The sequence below is a fragment of the Mustela lutreola genome, chromosome 14 (assembly GCF_030435805.1).
Source record: "Mustela lutreola isolate mMusLut2 chromosome 14, mMusLut2.pri, whole genome shotgun sequence".
Taxonomy (NCBI): Eukaryota; Metazoa; Chordata; class Mammalia; order Carnivora; family Mustelidae; genus Mustela; species Mustela lutreola.
The window spans coordinates 37,390,869-37,408,861 of NC_081303.1; the positions used below are offsets into that span (position 1 = coordinate 37,390,869).

General features: G+C 41.9%; 1 protein-coding gene across 1 annotated transcript in view; it reads right to left on the minus strand.

The window, feature by feature from the left end:
• DNAH14 (dynein axonemal heavy chain 14) overlaps positions 1-17,993 on the minus strand; it is a 320,474-nt gene that overhangs the window by 233,858 nt on the left and 68,623 nt on the right. Inside the window, exons 12-17 of the mRNA XM_059145622.1 lie at positions 15,096-15,372; positions 14,643-14,688; positions 14,464-14,561; positions 10,301-10,467; positions 9,177-9,521; positions 2,769-3,110 (exon numbers count right to left, since the gene is read on the minus strand). Coding sequence (XP_059001605.1) covers positions 2,769-3,110; positions 9,177-9,521; positions 10,301-10,467; positions 14,464-14,561; positions 14,643-14,688; positions 15,096-15,372 — 1,275 coding nt within the window. The remainder of the gene's footprint in view (positions 1-2,768; positions 3,111-9,176; positions 9,522-10,300; positions 10,468-14,463; positions 14,562-14,642; positions 14,689-15,095; positions 15,373-17,993) is intronic.

Genomic DNA, 17,993 nt, shown 5'->3' on the forward strand with positions numbered 1-17,993 from the left:
AACCTGGATGTGAGCTTCAGGGTCACAAAGCGTGAGAGCCCTGGGAGAACCCACGGCTGGGCAGGAGAGGTTCTGGCAGGGATTCTTTGCCGGACCACAGGGGAGTCAGGCCCGTCGGTGCATGTCCGCATCAAGGCCGGTTTCTGTCTAACCCGAGCCTGTCCCTGCCCTGTCTGGTCAGACCCTGCCCTGTCCAGTGCCCCGGGGCTGGGACTGGCTTTACTCCAGCCTGTCTCCAGCCAGCATCCCATCCAGCTGGTTTGGCCGGAGGCCTCCTCACCCTGACGTCTGCTCTCAGGAAAGTGTCGGGCGCCGACCCTGTCACAGTGCCTGGCCCTCGAGATCCGTGCTGTGTTCAGAGCCAAGCTGTTCTCTACTGAGCTCTCTTTCCGTGTCATCCACTTGGCCCTCACGGCTGTGCAGCCCCGGCTCTCCTCTGATAGCTGCAGATGTTCACATGTGGAAGGCCTCTTTCTCCTCTGGGCTCTCCCCCTCTGGCCCTCAGGTAATCCCCAGGGGGACAGTGAAAACCTCAGGAGGGACAAGTGTTCTCTCTTCCAGGGAGGGGCTACCTGTGGACTGCTCGCTCTGTGTCTGCTGCTTTGCCCCAGAAGTGCATGCAGTTTGGAAGTGACCAGTCGAGCACAGCAGCCAGCCCCAGCTTCCTGACCAGAGGACTGAAAAGAGGAGACCCAGGAATGTGGAAAATTCTGGGATGATCACAGAGAGCAAGGGACTCCAGAAAGTGAGCTCCCCACCAAGCAACCGTATCCCCTGGGAGCTGCATGCCCACAGATCTGCTACCGTTCAGCACTTCCGAGACCTGGAGACTCGGCTAACTGACCACCCCCCAGAATGAGACTGAGCACTGCAGGGGCACCAGGGCGGGGGGTGGGGAGAGTGGACATGCATCTGGGCACTCCTGCCTGGGCTGTGACAGCTACAATGACAATCAGACCGCGGCCTGAAGAATGTGGGGGGGACTGCAAACCTGGCGAGGTCAGCTGCCTTCTAAAACAAAAATATCAACCTTCCACGTAGTTTAAATAAGACAAGTCTTACAGCCTAATATTGAATCCAAAATATGTAACACAAAATTATTCAGCATATTAAAAAAATCAGGAAAACCTCAACTCACATAAGATTCATCAAACACCAATGCCTCGATGACACAGATTTTAAAATGACCCGAGGAAGGACTGAAAGCAGGTATGATATGGGGCTCCTGGGTGGCTCAGTGGGTTAAAGCCTCTGCCTTCAGCTTGGGTCATGATCCCAGGGTCCTGGGATCGAGCTCCACATCGGGCTCTGCTCAGCAGGGAGCCTGCTTCCTCCTCTCTCTCTCTCTCTCTCTCTGCCTGCCTGTCTGCCTACTTGTGATCTCTGTCAAATAAATAGATAAAATCTTTAAAAAAAAATTAAAAAAATAAAGCAGGTATGATAAAAAATGCTCCACCCCCTCCCCCCCAAAAAATGCTCCACCAAAAAATGATGTTCTTGAAACCAGAAGGAAAACAAAGTCTTAGCAAAGAAACATGGTGAAATGTGGGAAAGAGCCCAATGGAAAGTTTAGAAGTGAAAAACATTATTGGCAGAAATGAAAGCTGACTAGGCAAAGCCCAGGAGAAGGACAAGTGTTGGTTCGTGAACTGACCGACAGATGTTCACTCGGCATCGCTGAGCCCCTTCCCAGGACCTGCCCTTGGCCAAAAAGAGCTAAAGTCACCCAGGACCATGCCCCTGGGAGGGCTGGGGGTGCAGGGACAAAGGCCCAGCGAAGGACAGCGCCGCAGAGACGCCCCAGCTCTTGGTGCCTGCAGGGCCTCTGAAGCCTTGCTGACAAGGGCACAAACTCTCTCCTGTCCCAGCCCTACACCTCTGGACTGCCCTGTGCTTGCCCAGAGCATGGCAGCACACTGACCACAACACAGACTCCCTTTCCAGGCGGTGTCCACGATCTCACACACTGTAACAAACAGCACTTGTGTACACCCGGAACTTTTGTGGGTGTACATTTCTAGTACGGTTTTACAGGCTGCAGATGGGTTGTGGGCATCCAGTGCTTTCAGGACTAGTTTGTTTCATCTTCACTGTATTTGTGCAAAACGGTGCAGATTGTCTGTGCCGCTGGAGAACCGGAAACCCAGAAACTGCAGAAAGTCATGCTGTGTCTAATGCACGCCAAGTGCTAGTGCATGGTGGTGCCGGTAAGGAGGCTCAGAGCGAGGTTTCTGGAGCCCTGCCTCTTGCTGTATGATCTCCAGCAGGTTAGCTGACCTCCCTAAATCTCATTTTTTTTTTTTCCAGGAGTGTAAAAGGGTTAAGAACCAAGGACTGTTACTGACACTTGGGAGGGGTTCAGCAAACATTGGAGGTTTACTTTATGCCTGCTCCCCAGGAGTGCTCCTTACACAGGGCCCAGACCCAGGCTCAGACGGATGTCAGGGGCATTGTGGCCCCTTGGGTGGGGGGCCCCCTGTGGCCCACTGTTGAATCGTATGGAAAAAGCCACCACTTGCGTCTATTTATTGTCTATGTTCATTTATAACTGAAGAAAAGGCTACATTTCAGGAAGAGGTTAGTAAAAAAGACATGCAATGTCTCTTTCCAGTGAGGCTTACAAACCACCAAGATTCTGTCTGTGGATTCTAAGTCAACAACATTTGTATTAAATTACTGACCCAAGACTCCACAGAAAGCAAACACCTATATGCTTAGGCCTACGTGAAATGAAGATCCAGCTTATACTTAGTGAATAAAATACTGACCTTGGTCTTCAAGTTACTGAGGTCAACTCGCAGCCCAGTGATGTGTGCTTCCAAATTGTCTCTGAATCTAGAAAGAGCCACATCTTTATTTGTTTTTCTTAGCTTCAGAGAAGTTTTTAGTTGACCAAACCTGCCAAGGAGAATTCTGTATATGGCATTTTGCTCTTCTGGGATCTGGATCTGGTAATACCGTACGACAGAGTGCAGCTGATTGACGGTGGAGTACTCTTTCTCTAAGGCAAATATTTTTGAGGAAACTGAATCCAAAAAAGTAAAATGTTCCACAAATTCTTCTATTTCAGTGGGATCAGAGTCCAGCTTTCGCAGTGATGACTCCACAACCTGAGATCATTAACACATCAGTGAGAATTATATAATGGGTTCTAGTTTACAGAGTCAGTTACTCTTTTAATATTGCTCACTAATTTACACCATTATAATTTCACGAAAAAACGAAGACATCATCTGAACGTGATTCTAACTATTTGAATTCTGGAGCATTAGCATGCTCTAGTCCTTCCTATTGTTAACAGAAGGAACCTGAATGTACCTTGCACGTAAGATAAATGCCACTAAGACATAAAGGAAGTAATATTTTGAATAACTTTGTTTCTAAGATATGGACTAAGAGCTACATCAAGGGTACTGCTGCATAACTGCTACCCTGTTTTGGGCCGTGATGTGCTAGTTCTCACTTTGATCTGATAGCACGTTTGCTCTTTAGGTGCTATCTTCTCTAGTTTGCACAGGAGAAAACAGAGTCTCAGAGGACTCATTAGCTTAAAATCAGAAATCTGGTGAGTTACTGCTTCCAAATCTGATTCCAAATCCCATTTTTATTTATTATAAGTGTATGTATTCATTATATGTATAATATCAATACTTTTCTAAGTATATATACGTCATTCCATGAAATTTTCAAAATAGTTGCATTTTTACACCCAAATTACAATTCTGTCATATTTTTTCCATGCATAATTTTGGAATCAATGTCATTTTAATTTTCAATTTCACAATCCTGAATTAATTGCCTAGATGTCTCTAATTTTTTGAACACTTTATTCTGTTTCATTATAAAATAGATGCTCATACAAAAACTGCAATACAAAAAAAAACCTCTTAATATAGAAAATACCTCTTACTGCGTCACTCAGAAATAACTACTGTTAACCACTCCACCACCTGGCAGTTTCTATGGACAGCCTTTACAACCAGAGAGGCCTGTTTGAAATCTAGCTCCAGAGTTTCCTAACTGTGTGACCCTAAGCAAGTAGCTTCACTTTAATAAACTTGGATTAAATAGTTTAGTAACAGGCTGATAATGGTGCCTACCACATTTAATTGAAGTCCGTGACCAAAACAGAAGATAGTAAACATAGCTATCTTGACTCTAACCACAAATCCCATTTAAATGCCAGTAAAAAAGGAAAGAAACACATGATAATGCTGATTTGTATCAAAAAGAAAATAGGTAATCCCAATTTCATGCAAAAAACAGATGGTAGAAAACATGTGAAATACACCCAAACTCCCTTTGTCACTAGTAGTACACTGTTAGCAAAGACAGATACGGATGCGAGAAGAAAGTCACAGACCAATTTCACTTGAAAGCACGAATGCAAACATCTTAGAATGTGCAAGTCAGTGCCCACGTGTGCTGGCACCAACCTAAGAAAGTCAGCTAATGTAATAAACCACATTAAAAGACTGAAGAAAACAAATGTGTGATTATTTCAAGGGATGCAGAATAAGCATTTGATAAAACACATGTATGACAAAAATACTCTCATCAAAATAGGGGAACTTCCTTAGCCATGTAAAGGGAAGCTACTCAACGCCTCAGGAAATACATAAAAACACAACTGGGGCCATGCAGGAGTCAGAGAGAATGAATAAACAACTTTCAAACCTGGTCCCTAAAAAAAATTATAGCTCAGGGGCACCTGGGTGGCTCAGTCAGTTAAGCATCGGTCTCTCGGTTTCAGCTCAGGTCATGATCTCAGGGTCTTGAGATCAAGCCCCATGTCAGGCTCCACACTCAGTGCAGAGTTTGCTTCGACTCTCTCCCTCTCCTTCTCTCCTCCCTCCCCTCACATGCTCTCTCTCAAATATATGAATAAATCTTTAAAAAATATATAGCTCAGGGCGCCTGGGTGGCTCAGTGGGTTGAGCCGCTGCCTTCGGCTCAGGTCATGATCTCAGGGTCCTGGGATCGAGTCCCGCATCGGGCTCTCTGCTCAGCATGGGAGCCTGCTCCCTCCTCTCTCTCTCTCTCTCTCTGCCTGCCTCTCTGCCTGCTTGTGATCTCTGTCTGTCAAATAAATAAATAAAATCTTAAAAAAAAAAAAAGAAAAAAGGAAAAAAAAATATATATAGCTCAGAAAGTTCTCTGGAATTCAACACCCTGACCTTCTATGTGCAGCAGTCTGGTTTGCAATGACTTAACGTTCATCACTAAGTGCCAGAATGTATTTAGGGTTTTATAATCCCTAACTCACTTAACTCTCACAACCTCTCTAGGTTAGTCACTAATGTTACCCCATTTTACAGATAAACTGAGGTACAGCAGGAATAAGAGGTGTTTCAAACAGTAAATGGAAAAGCCATGATTAAAAAAAAAAAAATCAGCTGAAGCCAAACTGACATACAAAAGAGGTTAACTGTACATCATGATGAGTTTTAACAAATTTATACACCTGTGTATATCAAGTATAGAAAACTTTCATTGTTCTAAAAGAAGCCTTGTGCCCCATTCCAAATAACCTCCTCCTACTCCTGGCCTCAGAAAACCACCATCTGCTTGTTGTGACTACAGATTAAATTTTATTTGTCAAGTTCCATATGTATGGAATCATCCGGCACATACTCTTTTGTGTGTGGCTTCTCTTAGAAACATATTTTTGCAATCATTCCAAACTGTACGCAGCACTCGTTCATTCCTTTTCATTGCTGAATGCTATTCCAAGGCATAAATGCACCGTTTTTTTCCTTACTCATCTCTTGATAGATCTCAGGTTTTGGCACTTGTGGGTAAAGCCTCTACGACTTTGTGAGTACAAGTCTTTGTGTGGATCCTATTTTATTTTTTGTAAATAAATAACGTGGAATGGCGTTGCTGGGCTGAATGGTAGGTGGAAATTTAACATTACAAGAAATGGCCAGTTTTCCAATGTGACTGTGCCATTTTCATTGTCATCAACAATGTGCGGAAATTCTAGCTCCTCTGCACTCTTCTCAGAACTTGCTATTGGCAGTCTTTTCAATTCTAGCCATTTAAACATGTGGTTTTTACTTCCCTGATGATCCTGTTGAGAATATTTTGTATCTATTGGCCATCTTCAAATTATTGGTAACAAATTATTTGGTATCAGTGTTGTCTGCTGTTGTGCTTGGGGCTGAGAGCCGTGCTAGCCACAGCTGCAGCACTGGGGAAATAGTCGGAAACATGCAGTGTCATACTCTGCTTCTTTTTGTTACTTCCAGTGAAATCTTAGGAGATGAACTTATGCTAAAATGAGTTAAGCAGAGACTGAGGGAACTACAGCTCGGATAAGAAAATTCTCCTCTGTCTTTTGCAGAGACGACCTGAGGATTCTTTAATCCAAAGGCTTGCAGAAGTTGAGACAGCAAACTGTTTCTGAGCTCTGGATGAAAGTGGTGGTTTCCAAGTGGCAACCTTAGCAGAAGAGAAGACCAGAGCTCTTATCTTTAATCAGGCACCTTGGCTGAAGATGGTGAGATCCCAGGATTAGTGGGAAGCTCGCTGACACAAACTATTAAGGGTGTAGATTTTCTTCCCAAGTCTGTGTTCCAGACAGCCTCAGATATGGAACCATACTTTTAGGGCACAGAGGGATGTGTCAAGCATAGATAGCAGCTAAAAATATAAAGTTCTCCAGCTTCAAAATCATGTCTAAACTGAAGTGTGGAGTTAACCAGAAGCAAAGAGCAAAAAACTGTTTTAAGAAGCAAGTCCAGGGACGCCTGGGTGGCTCAGTTGGTTAAGCAGCTGCCTTCGGCTCAGGTCATGATCCCAGCGTCCTGGGATCGAGTCCCACATCGGGCTCCTTGCTCAGCAGGGAGCCTGCTTCTCCCTCTGCCTCTGCCTGCCATTCTGTCTGCCTGTGTTTGCTCTCTCCCCCTCTCTCTCTCTCTGATAAATAAATAAAATCTTTAAAAAAAAAAAAAAAAAAAAGAAGCAAGTCCAAATCTAATAACCAATAGCATTTCCTAAGACTCACACCAACAGGAGATTCACTGGCATACTTGGTCAGGGTCCAGCAAGTACAAGCCCATGATGCCCTGCTTGGATGAGATGGTCAAGAATACCAAACCTAGAGAGTCATCCTACAGGGCCTAACTGGGAGTCACCAAGGCAAGAGACCTGAGCCAGAGGCTGACAGACTGGCCAACCACAGAGCTTACTCCACCCTCAAAGAAAGGAACTCTCAGTATTTCTGTCCAGTAAGATTCAATATTTGCTCTAGACCACCTTCGCTGTTTCCCCACTTACTTCTTTATAGGATGGAGGTTTCGGTTATACACATCCTGCTCCTTCCCCACCATCTTATACTGAGCAAGTGGGGCCTTTTACCGTCTTTACTTAGAGCTCACCTGAAGGCTAAGCGCCACGTTGCACTTGATAGAGTGTGCATGGCAGCTGGGTGGGGGCAACACTCACCCCCACTCCCATTGTCTCCATGTGGCAGGGGACCCCACTCATCCAGTCTGGCGGGTGGCCCCTCTGCCCCACAGTCACTTCCTGGGAAGACAAAGTGACTCCTGTGACTGCTGAGTTTGGAAGGAGAAGGTGGAGAGGCAGAGCCTAGATCCTCCTCGCAAAAGCCCGCCTGTCGCGGAGGGTACACGTTCCTCTCTGCTCACTGCGGCCAGGATGCTGGTCATGTTTCAGGGCAACCAGTGCTGAGGGGCTAAGTCTCTCCCTAACTCTGAGCTTCAGTTTGGGGAAGGTTCATTTTAAGTAAACAGAAGCCATATTCTCCAAGGTGTACTTTAATAATAATAAAGGAAATAGTTTAATCTCTTTTTGCCTTACTGTGCTGTCTTCTTTCTCAGTCGGCTCTACCGACTGGCAGATACCCTAAGTCTGATGTGAAACCCAAGCCATTCCATCTTTTGCTTGCTTTCTTCCTTCCTTCTGCAGCAGCGGCGGCACTGTAACCCAGCGCAGGCGATGACAAGGGAAGTAAAACGGCCAGGCTGCTGCTGCAACGTTTCTGTCTTTCTGCCTAGAGCATGAGCACAGAGCCTGTGGGGCAGCAGCCCTCGTCACAGGGAGCAGAGCAGAGAGAAGGGGAGGCCTGGCTCACCAACGCCGAGATGTCTTTTTGTATGAGGCAAAGAAACTGCTGTATAATATACTTTGTTTGCTTGTTTTCTAATACTCGTTGGGGAATCTAACCCTAAGTGAAATAGAGAGTAATTCTATGTATGTTTTAGGATTGCTGTGGTTCTAAAGATAGACAGTTCTCAATCCTCTCTTGACCTCTCCGTAGCATCAAAAACTACTACACGTTCCCTCTTTCTCGAAATACTCCCTTGCTTCCCTTAGTCTTCTCAGAGAGGCTGCGCCCTTGCAGGGGCTTTGCAGGCCGCTGTCCGTCTCGCAACCTCCCGCATACTGGCATTCTTCAGGCTTCTGATGGGGGGTTCTCTCCCATCCTCACCATACACATAAGCAGGCACCTTCTCCTGAAGGACCTCAAAGACCACTCGCACACCAGCCCCATGCAAGTGGGCTTCTGGCTTGGACTCCTTATTGGTGGCCAGCCCCGCACTCCGTCCAGGTCCGCCTGATGGTTACGCAGTAAAGTGCACTCTGTTCTCCCTGGTCCGGGGGCTGCAGCCCTGCTCGCCCTGCGGCCCAGCCCAAAAGCTCAAAGTGTCATTAATTCCTTCCTCTTCTTCCTACAATCTGCCAGTCACTACATCCTGTCCATTCCATCTCTGAAACAGATCTCAAAGCCATTTGCTTCTCCGACTCCACTCCACTCCTGCCCTGGTGTGAGCGTTCATCCCCTCTTCCCTAGATGCCACAAACAGCTTTCTTCCTGTCCTGTCCCACTTTAACCCATTCTTTACACTGCAGCCAGAGTGGTCCCTACAAAAACGTAACTTGTGTTGTGTCGTCTCCATGTTTACAAGTTTTAGGGATTCCCAACAGGGAAAAGACAGAGCGAGGAACATGGGGTGCCATTCTAGAAATGGCAGACAGAGAATGTTTTTTTGAGGAAATGATATCAGATCCGAGACCCACACAGGTGTTAATACATATTAGAATTTTCTGAGGATGACACTTATCATTTGGATTTCCTAAGTACATATTCTAAAATAATAATCTAATAATCATAAAGATTCTCATGCAATAAGAATTTCCAAAATACTTACTTCCAGTAGATTTGTATTCTTCTTTTCAATTACAGATCGAAGGAGGTTGTGGATCAGATGTAGGACATTCTCAACATAGGGTAAGCATTCTGACTGATAACTGAGACTTATGACTTTGAAAATACCAATGCGTTTCTCAACGGCCATGTTAATAATATATTGAAGATAGTTTCTGAATTTAGCCAGGATCATTTTAAACTGTGTTGAAGTCAGTTCATCCACCAATGAGATTTTCATGCTCATGGCTTTGGCCTTCTGTACCATGGAACAGTATTTTATAAACTTGCAACTGTAAACATTAACTTGCCCCATGCAATTACCAACAACAGTCAGGAGCCTGGCAATCTGTAACCAAAGTGTTGACAAGTCAGAACTGGTGACAGTAACTAGTATGGGCTGACAGGCTGGTGGCTCTGTCAGAATATGTATGAGAATAGCTCCCTATGTCCATTTCGTGAAGAACCCACACTACAGAATTGCGTTGGAAACCTAGGACTTTAAGAAATTTCAATGACCTTTTTAACATTTAGGCCATTTTTCTTTCTAGTCAGCATGCTGTTTGGGGTCATGTATCCCCATGCTTGTCATCCTGGTTAGGGCAGATGCTCCGTGGGCAGCCCCACACAGGGGCAGGTCCGTGGGCTGTGTGACCTTGCCCATTCCCAAGACACAGCTCCCTGTCCAGGCTGAATTTGACCCAAGAGGAGAGGATGAGATTCTCCTGTGACTCTGAACCACAATACCCAGCGGGATCATAATGGGAAGTCCCAGCCACCGCAAGTCAATGCACTGCCAAGTCAGTGTCAGGAGGGAACCATATAAGAGAAAGTTCCTTTCATAGCAGAAGTTGGAAAAAACAAAAGAGGTGAACAGAGCCGGAAGCCCAGGAGCAGGAAGATGGGAAGATGAGATGGAAATGACACCTCCATTGTCCTAAGTTAGGGTCTCAGCAAGTATATATATTTATATATAATAAATAAGTGTATATATATATTTATATATAATATTATATATAAATATATATATAATTTTTTTTTCAACAAGTCCTGTTAGTCTAAGAATCTCAAGGGGTTTCTGCTTCTAGAGCCAATTAGTCCTTGAGAGAAACCATTTTTAAAACTTACTTTACTTTGGTACGTAGGATCCATTTCAAAAAGGATCTGACAATCTGGCCATCTGGCTGGCTTCTTATAGGCCATTCCACTTTCAGTCTTATTAGGTAAACTTGTAATTAAAACCGATTCAGTAAAGAGAGACAGGCGAGGATCTTGGCAAAGAGGAATAATCCTGGCTAAAATACAGAGTTCAGAAGTTAGTATTTTTAGGAGTCCCATCAAAAGCAATATCTTAAAATTATCCATGAATCTAAAACTACTGGAAACTTGGGCTGATTTATTATGAGGGCTAGAGAGTGTTCTGTACTGATAAATGGAATCTAAGACAAGTGTAAAAGTTTGGATTTTATGGGAACAACAGACTCACTCACAGGTACTGGGTGGTGGTGGGTCAAGGCATAATTAAAAGAGAGGCTGAGAAAAAATTATTAAATTGAGAAACAGCTGAAATGTCTGTGCTATATGATGCCATGTGGAGAGCATGAATCCAACACAGTGAGGAAACAGACACACAACCGCCACCACCAGCAACTCACACACAGTCTAGCTGAAAAACCGAGGTCTGTGGGCAAAAACAAACACACAAACAAACAACAAAACTTCCACCTACACTTCATACATTATGCGAAATTAACTAAAAATCAATTATATACTTAAGTATAAAGCACAAATTTATAAGTATTCCAAGAGAAAATACAGGAAAGATCTGTGACTTTGAGTTAGACCAGGAGTCTGTAGATACCAAAGCATAATCCATAACAGAAAAAAATTGATAAGCTGCTATTAAGAAGCTTCATTCTGTGAGAAAGAATGAAAAGATAAGGCACAGGCTGGGAGATAATGTTTGCAAATCTTGTGTCTGATAAAAGACTTGTACCCAGAGTACACATAAAGACCTCTTGTAATAAACAATAGGAAACAAACATCCCAATTAAGAAAATAAGCAAAATATCTAAAGCTCTGACCACAAAAAATGTACATAAACATATGTATATAAGCATATGAAGAGGTGTATATGATACATATAGATGAATATACATAAGATGAATATGTATATGAATATATATAGGCATATGAAAAGATGAACAATATTAATCATTAGTGAAATGCAAATTAAACCACAGTGAGATTATCACTGCTCACCTATTACAATGGCTAAATTTTTTTTTATAATCGGACAATAAATACCAAGTGCTCACAAGGATGCTGAGTGACTGGAACTTTATGCAGTGTTGGTGGGAAAGCAAAATGATACAACCATTCTGCAATTCTCATAAAATTAAGCATACACCTACCATATGACCTGGCAACCTCACCCATGGTTAACAACCCAAGAAAAAAGAAAACTTACGTTCATCCAAAAACCTACATGGGAATGTTTACAACAGTTTCATTCGTCCTCAGCCCTGAACACGAGGGGACAAACGAACTGTGGTTCATCCAGACCCCCGAACACAGCTCAGCAGGAAGAAGGGATCAGGCTCTCGTTTCCTGCAGCAATATGGACGCATGCGAAGTGCATTTTTCTACGTGAAAAAAGCCAGAACCACTTTCTGACGTTTGGGAAAAGGCAGACTGGTTGCCAGAGCCAAGAGGGTGTAGAGGAAAGCTGGACCGGGAGGGGCCGCACGGGGAAGCTGGGGATGCCGGCTGCTCGGATGGTGCACATCGAGCTGTCGAGCCCATGCACAGGGAAACCTCACCAGAGGCAAAAAGGATCTGACAATCTGGCCATCTGCCTGGTTTTATCCTGGTTTTGAAGAACCAACCAGGATACCGGGAGAACCCAAGACAGAATACTGCCTGGGACGAAGTAACCTAGCTATGCTACAAATAAATTCTATAACCTCACTCAAAGGGGTGGAGAACAATGAAGCTGACAAGGAACTTGGGAAAACCATTTTGTCTGAAAACAAGGACAGAGGGGAAAAGAACAGCACACAAACACTGCGCGTTAGCTGACGCATTTGCTTCTCGAGAAGGTCAGAGCAGCAATTCTGACCTGACCTTCCATGTGTAGGACACAGAATTACCTGCAATGATGCTTCCCACATGGACTTCCCGGTTCCCTTCCCTGCAGGACACCCCTGGCAGTGCCCCTCCTGCAAGTCACAGGCATGCCCATGGCTGGGGCAGAGGATGGACAAGGGGGACCTGTGGCATCCTGTGGCCCCACAAGCTACAACAGGTACAACAAAGGGTTAGGGTGAGGTGAAAAGGCACAGGACCCATTTGGAAAGAATCGTTCTGCAAAAGCAAAGCCAGATAACTGGAGCACCAAAATAAGTCACAGTAATACTCTGTTACACGCCTAAGATGAAAACAAGCATCAGTAAACCTAGAACATTTCTGGGGGAGAAAAGAAGTTCCAGAATTACAACAATATAGTACTGATTCATGAGTTACTGACAGATCAACTACACAGTCCACAGATAAAGAAACATACTACAACATAATAAATGATAAAAGTAGCATTTCAAGCCAGTGAGGGTGTGGAAGGGATGGCTCAGTGAGTGGCACTGTGACAGACAGATCATCAGTCATATGGGAAAAAATGACAAGTCCACACAAGCCAAATAAATGTTAGGGCAACCAAATATTTCAACATAAAAGTTAAATCATAATAGAATTAGAAGACAAGTAGGAGAATGTTCTTATGATGTGCTCACTGGGCAAGCCTGTCTAATGAGGACACCACATCCTGGAGCCTTTTCTACAAGGCTCTGCACATCTTGTAACTATTAAAATAATGTTCTGCATGGCAAAAATATCACCATAAAATCAAGCCAAAAAACCTACTAATTTTTCTTAAAACTTGTATTAAAAATTTAAGATTCGGGATGTCTGGGTATGTCAGTTGGTTGGGCTGCTGCCTTTCCTCGGTCATAATCCCAGGGTCCTGGGATCGAGTCCCACATCAGACTCTCTGCTCAGCGGGGAGTCTGCTTCTCCCTCTGCCTCTGCCTGCCATTCTGCCTGCTTGTGCTCTCCCTCTCTGACAAATAAATAAATAAAATCTTTAAAAAAATTAAAGATTCATTTTCTTAGTCCAGAAGAACCACAGATCGGTAAGAGAAAGACTTTAGCCCCATCAGTTTCCCTCTCATGCAATTATTCTGTGAAAAGATCCACGGAAGACTCAAGCTTGCACCAGACGTTAATGGCAAGACCACACATAGTAACAAGCATGTTTAACTTTGCACTCATGGTTAAACATATTATTGCACATTAATGGAATGGAATGGAATACTGCAAAGCCATCTAAGTGACAATTATAAGAGCACACACAGCAATGTGGAAAATATCTACAATATATTGTTAAATAATAATACAATATGTGAAATATAAGCTTCACTAATGTATGCCAATGAAAGTAAAAACGCAAGGTGCAAACAGTTATTATATGAGGGTGGCTGAAATGATGGGGTGACCAAGATGTTTTGTTTTTCTCAGGTAAATATATATGCACACCCATAAATGTATACATACATACACATACAAATATGTACACAGATCACTGAATCTATATTTATATAAATAAATAGCTGAATAAAGAAATGGATCCACTAATTAAGGAGTGGCAAGATCCACAAATAAATGCTAAAATCAGTGGACCAAATTTTCAGAAGAAACAAAGATATCCGACCATCTCAAGACATCCCTCTCCAAATTTATTAATAACAAAAGGAAATATAAACATTTAAACAGTTGACAAGGGTTGTGCTTTTTTAAGATCTTTATAAGACTTAGATCGTGGAGAAGGGATAAATTCATTGGTCAAGCTAACAATACCCAGGTACTTTCAGAATATATACACATAGCTAGAGAAGAACTAATAAAAATCTGTTTAAGATGGAAATAATATCTTTGTTATGATATAAGATATGCCTTATTTAAGTCTCATAAAATTCTGTAGCATATCATTGAAAAAATCCAAACTTTAGTCTATTATCCTAATTCCTATATTTTATGTACTCTTTGGATATATGTGTAATTCACACATTCTTAAATAATCCCAAGTTCACATTGATTGATCCCAAAGACTGGGAATTTCTGATCTCCTGATACACTGTAAAGTGTGTCACTTCTCTGGGTATAAGTATCAAATGCCTACATATAAGAAAATATTGCCAAAGAAGACAGTGTATCTATTTAAACTTTAAAATACTTACTTATACATTTTTCAATGTCAGTCACCATATTTTGAATTTTTATTGAAAACTCTAATCTGTTGGGAGCTAAGGAGAGATTTGTAGCAAATTCCAAAAATCTGAAAAATAAAACTCATTTCAGAAAAATGCATAGCTAACATAAATTATAATTACTTGTAATTTTAAAAATGTCTACTTACTCATCATGTATGTATTTATTCTCAAACTCAGTCATGATTTCTATGCCTGTAAGAATCCATTGAAAAAAGAGAATAAAACATTGATAGATATTTAAACCAGTTAAATGCCAAATGAAAGGTAGTGTTCGAGCAGGATACCTCACCCCCAGATCCTGATGGGGTCCAAGAGTCTGAATTGTTAACAGGCATCCCAGGTGGTATTCATCCTCCCGGGGGGTGGGGGGTTCCTCAGGTCCTCACGAGTGAAAAATGGTATGAGTACGGAGACCAAAATGAATGATGGTGTTATTACTTACATGCACCACAAATAATCTAAGTTTATGTTCATGTTGTGCATTCTTAATATTTACAACTTAGTCATGGATCATATGTAAACTGCTAGAATTTCTCTCATTTGTCTTTTCCAGCTGTTAGGCCATTTCCCTTCATTCTTACCAGCCTCCTTCATCTTACCTGAAAGAGTTCCTTCCAAGTTGGAAGAGACATTTTCTGTTTTCTGCATTAGTGGCTGCTCTTCACTGGAGTGTCTTATGAGACAACCGACTTCATTTTTTGATGCCTCATCTTCACATGACTCAGATCCTTCAGAGGACTTGTCAGCCTCATGAGAGTTCTCTGTGGAACTTTCTGAAGAGCCACTCTCTTCGGGAACGCTCAAGTGTAGAGCTACTTCAAATACTGGTGCATATACTTTTCTCAAATCCTCATCCACTTTAATACTATTCAAAATCTAATGAACAGACATGTTAGGATGACAATATGTAATGGAAAGAACATTCCTTTAAATTAGGATGATGCAGATCTAAATTTTAAATGATCAATAATTTCAGTGTAACTGAATAACATAATATTAACATGTAACTGACACTTGCATGTTAAAATAAGCTAATGTAAAACAGAGGATACATCATAATGTATAGTTCCCCCCAGAAGACTGAAGACTGTAAGTTAATGCCAGAGTAGCTAAATAGTAATCATTGGAAAGCTTATTAAAAATAGTTATGAGTTAAAAGATCAGGAGCAGGACCCAAGAATACTTTTTTTTTTTTTTAAATTGAAGTATAGTTAACAGGTACACAATATATTGATTGAGCAATTTTATACCAAGAATTTGAGTCATTTAAAAGCTGAACAGGAGATTTTACTGTGTACTCCACATTAATAATTACGAGTCAGGAATATATTTCAAATTCATTTCTACAGGTGCTAATTTCTCACTCTAACATACATATCCTAGTACAGGTATCCATCCCCACCGAGAAATAACCGGAATAGTTTACATATAAATATCTTACTTAGACAATGTGTTTGCTCTTAGGCTCTGTCTCGACATGGATTCTCCACTAATGTACGGATCCCTCAGAGCCCACATACAACCCACCGTTCTGGAGGTATCCATTCTCGGTGGTCACCTAGGCTGCCTGCTAGAACCTTGACCATTCATTTATAAATAAAGTCAGTTAACAGTATAAACAAACACCATTCACACTCTATTAAGCTGCTGGGGAAAGAGTTTTGAGTAGATGCTGAAGGTGATATACAATCCTTAAACATTCCACACAAATAAACAGGGAGTTTCTATGGGATGATAAAAAGCTTCTGCAAAATGGGTAGTGCTGATAGTGTCCCCCACTGTGAATGTACTAGTGCCACTGAATTTTATGTGCAAAATGGTTAAAATGGTAAATTACAAGTTATGTATGTTTTAATCACAATAAAGAAGTTCACAGACAATTCCAAACAAATATATAATGTGTTGTATAGCTTCTCTGGAAAATAACTTCTAATTCTGGTAATGACTGGACCTCAAATCCTATATAACTTCTAATATTATAGTATATAAGTATTTGCAAAGAACCATTCTTGAAATATGTATACTGTACTTAGTACTTAATACAGTATATTTGGATCTATATCAAATACAGAAGTATACTTGATAAGTATACTCAGAACATACTATACTATTTGATATAGTTACTATTTGGTAAGTGTTTATCATGTCCTAGGCACTACAGTAAATAAGTTACCTTTACTTCGTCTTCACAGGAACCCTGAGAAAGAAATTATTACTCTCATTATGTATAAAAAGAAACTAAGACTTGGGAAGTTTATATTAACTTGTCAAAGGCTACACTGTTAGCATGTAGTCAAGGCTGAAATGTATTGTGGGTCTATGACTCCAGTTACAATATGAAGTAGGGCTTGAAAATCTTTTTGTAGTAAATTTTTTGGGTATTTTTTTATGCCAAAAATAATGGATCAGCAACTAGACTGAGTTCCTCAAGACTGCACATTACAAGAGAGAAAAGGCTACAACTAAATTCTACAGTATGCAGTGGGAAATGGGGACTTCTTCCACTTTAGCCCTGCTCTCTCTCTTGAAAGTCAAATCTAGATTTCCAAAATCCTAGTAGAAATATTGTCACCTGATTGCCCACAGGTACCTCTGACTCAACACATCCCAACATAAAATAATTATCTATCTTTTTAAAGATTATTTATTTATTTGAGAGAAAAAAAGAGACCGTGCATGCACAAGCAGAAGGAGGGGCATAGCCAGATGGAAAAGCAGGCTCCCCACTGAACAGGAAGCCTGTGCAGGGCTGGATCCCAGGACCCTGGGATCATGACCTGAGCTGAAGGCAGATGCTTAACTGAGCCATCCAGGCCCCCATTAGCTATCTTTTCTTGGACTAGATATTAGAACGAGGTAAAAAACTCAGTCTGTACCAACATGAGTTTAGCAAAAATAGGAGAGAACCAAGGTCAGATATTGGAAGGTGAAGCACGAGTGAGATGCGACTGTCAGGACTGTGGGCCAAAAGTGGAATCAGGCACACACACGAGATTTATGCCAGCATCTACATCAAATCTACTCAGAAGCAAACTGGAAGATCAGGTTCAGTGTTGAATTTTAAAACATGTAAATTAAGAATTTCTATTACCAAAGATCTATACCCAATGTTAATGGACAGGAACAAAGCCTGGGTGGCTCAGTAGGTTAAAGCCTCAACCTTCAGTTCAGGTCATGATCCCAGGGGTCCTGGGATCGAGCCCTGCATCGCACTCTCTGCTTAGCAGGGAGTCTGCTTCCTCCTCTCTCTCTCTCTCTGCCTGTCTCTCTGCCTACTTGTGATCTCTGTCTGTCAAATAAATAAATAAAATCTTAAAAAAAATAAAACAAAATAAACAAAGTCAATGTCTGGAATACCCAAGAAAGTCCTAAAAATCAGTAAGAAACCCAAGAGAAAAAATTATTTGAGTATCAATATGCAATTCAAAGAAGAAAAGTAGAATATGTGTATACTATGTAATAATCAGAATACTATGTAACAATCAGAAACGATAAAT